Source organism: Oryza sativa, chromosome 4 (assembly GCF_034140825.1).
Source record: "Oryza sativa Japonica Group chromosome 4, ASM3414082v1".
NCBI lineage: Eukaryota > Viridiplantae > Streptophyta > Magnoliopsida > Poales > Poaceae > Oryza > Oryza sativa.
The window spans coordinates 13,713,155-13,715,749 of NC_089038.1; the positions used below are offsets into that span (position 1 = coordinate 13,713,155).

General features: G+C 46.1%; 1 protein-coding gene across 1 annotated transcript; it reads right to left on the minus strand.

Moving 5' to 3' along the window:
* Positions 1-238: 238 nt before the first annotated feature.
* Positions 239-840, minus strand: LOC112938719 (uncharacterized). Its single transcript, XM_066309768.1, has 2 exons — positions 544-840; positions 239-430 (listed from the first exon to the last, which is right to left on the minus strand). The coding sequence occupies exons 1-2, from the start codon at positions 814-816 to the stop codon at positions 239-241; spliced, it is 465 nt and encodes a 154-aa protein (XP_066165865.1). The 5' UTR covers positions 817-840.
* Between the last annotated feature and the right edge of the window lie 1,755 nt (positions 841-2,595).

A 2,595-nucleotide genomic window follows, 5' to 3' on the forward strand; every position in this document is an offset into this window, starting at 1 on the left:
TCGTGTAGAATGTGTACCCATTGATCTCATATCCCTAGAATGTCGCGATCGACCCAGACGGTCCCCTCGCCAGGAAGGCAAGTTGTTGGTTGATCGACTCGTTACCCATGAGATGTTGTCGTAGCCACGCGGGGAAAGTATCAATGTGATGCCGTGTAATCCATGCATCGGACTTACCGATGTTCCTGGCGTGAATTAAAGCCAAGTGCTCCTCGATGTAAGGAGCTACCAATGAAGATTATTGCAGAACAGTGAAATGGGCTTTACGGAATAAATTGTTGTCTACCGTCATTATTGCTTTCCTTCTGAGAGTTCCCTTTCCCCGTAGTCTCCCTTCATGGCATGATTCAGGTACCCTGATTGGGCAAAGGTCTTCGATAAATTCTACGCAAAATTCGATGACCTCTCTTTTCCATAACCCTTGGCGATGCTTGCCTCTGGACGAGCACGGTTACGAACATACTTTTTCAGAACGCCCATGTACCTCTCGAAAGGAAACATGTTGTGTAGGTACACAGGCCCGAGAATACTGATCTCTTTGACAAGATGACAAAGCAGATGCGTCATTATATTGAAAAATGAAGGTGGAAATATCAACTCAAAACTGACGAGACATTGCACCACATCATTCTGAAGGGCTTCTAATCTATCCAGATCGATGACCTTGTGCGAAATTGCGTTCCTGAATGCACATAGCTTTGTTATTGTTGCCCGGACATTGTCTGGAAGGATACCCCTTATTACAACTGGTAGCAGTTGTGTCATCAACACGTGACAGTCATGAGACTTTAGGTTTGTGAACTTCTTCTCCTTCATGCTTATTATTCGCTTGATATTCGTGGAGTATCCAGACGGTACCTGTATGCTCTCCAAGCATTCAAACATACTTTCCTTCTCTGCCTTGCTAAGAGTGCTGGCTGGACTCAAGTATTGGCTTCCTTTCTCCTTTGGTTCCAGGTAAAGGTCGCCGCGTTGTTCCATATGCTTCAGATCATTACGTGCTTCCAGTGTATCTTTTGACTTTCCGTATACACCTAGGAAGCCAAGAAGGTTTACACAAAGGTTCTTAGTGAGGTGCATCACGTCGATTGCGTGGCGGACGTCCAAGAATTCCCAATAGGGTAACTCCCAAAATATAGAGTTCTTTTTCCACATCGCCGCGTGACCATCTTCGCTCTCTATAGGCTGGCTTTCAGGCCCCTTTCCGAACACTACTTTAAGATCTTTAACCATAGCAAACACTGTTTTCCCGATGTGATGTTTAGGCTTCGTACAGTGGTCAGCCTTATGTTCGAAGTGCTTGCCTTTCTTCCGTACCGGGTGGTTTGCTGTAAGGAATCGACTATGACCCATGTATACAACCTGCCTACAGTGCTTAAGATACATACTTTCTGTTTCATCCATACAGTGAGTGCAAGCCTTGTACCCCTTGTTGGACTGTCCGGATAGGTTGCTAAGTGCAGGCCAATCGTTGATGGTTACGAACAGCAGCGCTCGTAGGTTAAACTCCTCCTGTTTGTCCTCGTCCCACACGGGGACACCTTCCTTCTTCCACAACAGTTTAAGATCTTCGACCAGTGGTCTTAGGTACACATCGATGTCGTTACCGGGTTGCTTGGGGCCTTGAATAATAATCGGCATCATTATGTACTTACTCTTCATGCATAGCCAGGGGGGAGGTTGTAGATATACATCGTAACGGGCCAAGTGCTATGGCCGTTGCTCATCTCTCCAAAAGGATTCATGCCATCCGTACTCAAACCAAACCGTATGTTTCGTGCGTCCTTTTCAAATTCTTTAAATTTTCTGTCGATGTTTCGCCACTGCGAACCATCGGCGGGGTGTCTCAGCATCCCGTCCTGTTGATGCTCTTCAGCGTGCCATCGCATCATTCTAGCATTCCCCTTGTTCCTGAACAAACGCCTTAGCCGTGGTATTATAGGGAAATACCACATCACCTTAGTAGGAATTCTCTTCTTTGTTAGCTGCCCGTCAACTTCTCCTAGATCGTCTCGTCTAATCTTGTATCGTAGTGCTTTGCAAACAGGGCATGCTTCTAGGTTCTCGTACTCCTCACCGCGATATAGGATACAATCATTCGGACATGTGTGAATCTTCTGAACTTCCAGTCCTAGCGGGCAGACTATCTTCTTAGTCTCATACGTTGTCTCGGGCAATTTGTTTTCCTCCGGAAGAATGTTCTTGACGAGTTTCAATAAATCGCCAAATGCCTTGTCACTAACCCCATTTTTTACCTTCCATTGCAAGAACTCTAGAGTGGTATCCAACTTTTTGTGCCCCTGCTCGCAACCCGGGTACAACGACATTCTGTGGTCCTCTAACATCTTGTCCAATTTATGGGCCCCCTTTTCACTTTCGCAGTCCTCCTTGGCGTCCTGCAACATCTGACCAAGATCATCCGCAACGTCGTTACCATCAGCATCCCTTTCCTCCTCGCCCGTTTGATTTCCTTCAAATCCAATGTACTGAGCAAAATCCAGAATATTGTCGTCTTCCACTTCATCTTCTTTCATTTCAATACCTTGCTCTCCGTGGGATGTCCAACAATTATAGCTTGGCATGAACCCCGACTCA

What these genes read in the sequence shown, in the direction of transcription:
- LOC112938719 (XM_066309768.1), bottom strand. Translation starts at nt 816, where the DNA reads ATGAAGGAGAAGAAGTTCACAAACCTAAAGTCTCATGACTGTCACGTG. An exon ending in CGCATCTGCTTTGTCATCTT is followed by an intron (nt 431 to 543) that starts GTCAAAGAGATC and finishes TCCAGAGGCAAG; the next exon opens with CATCGCCAAGGGTTATGGAA.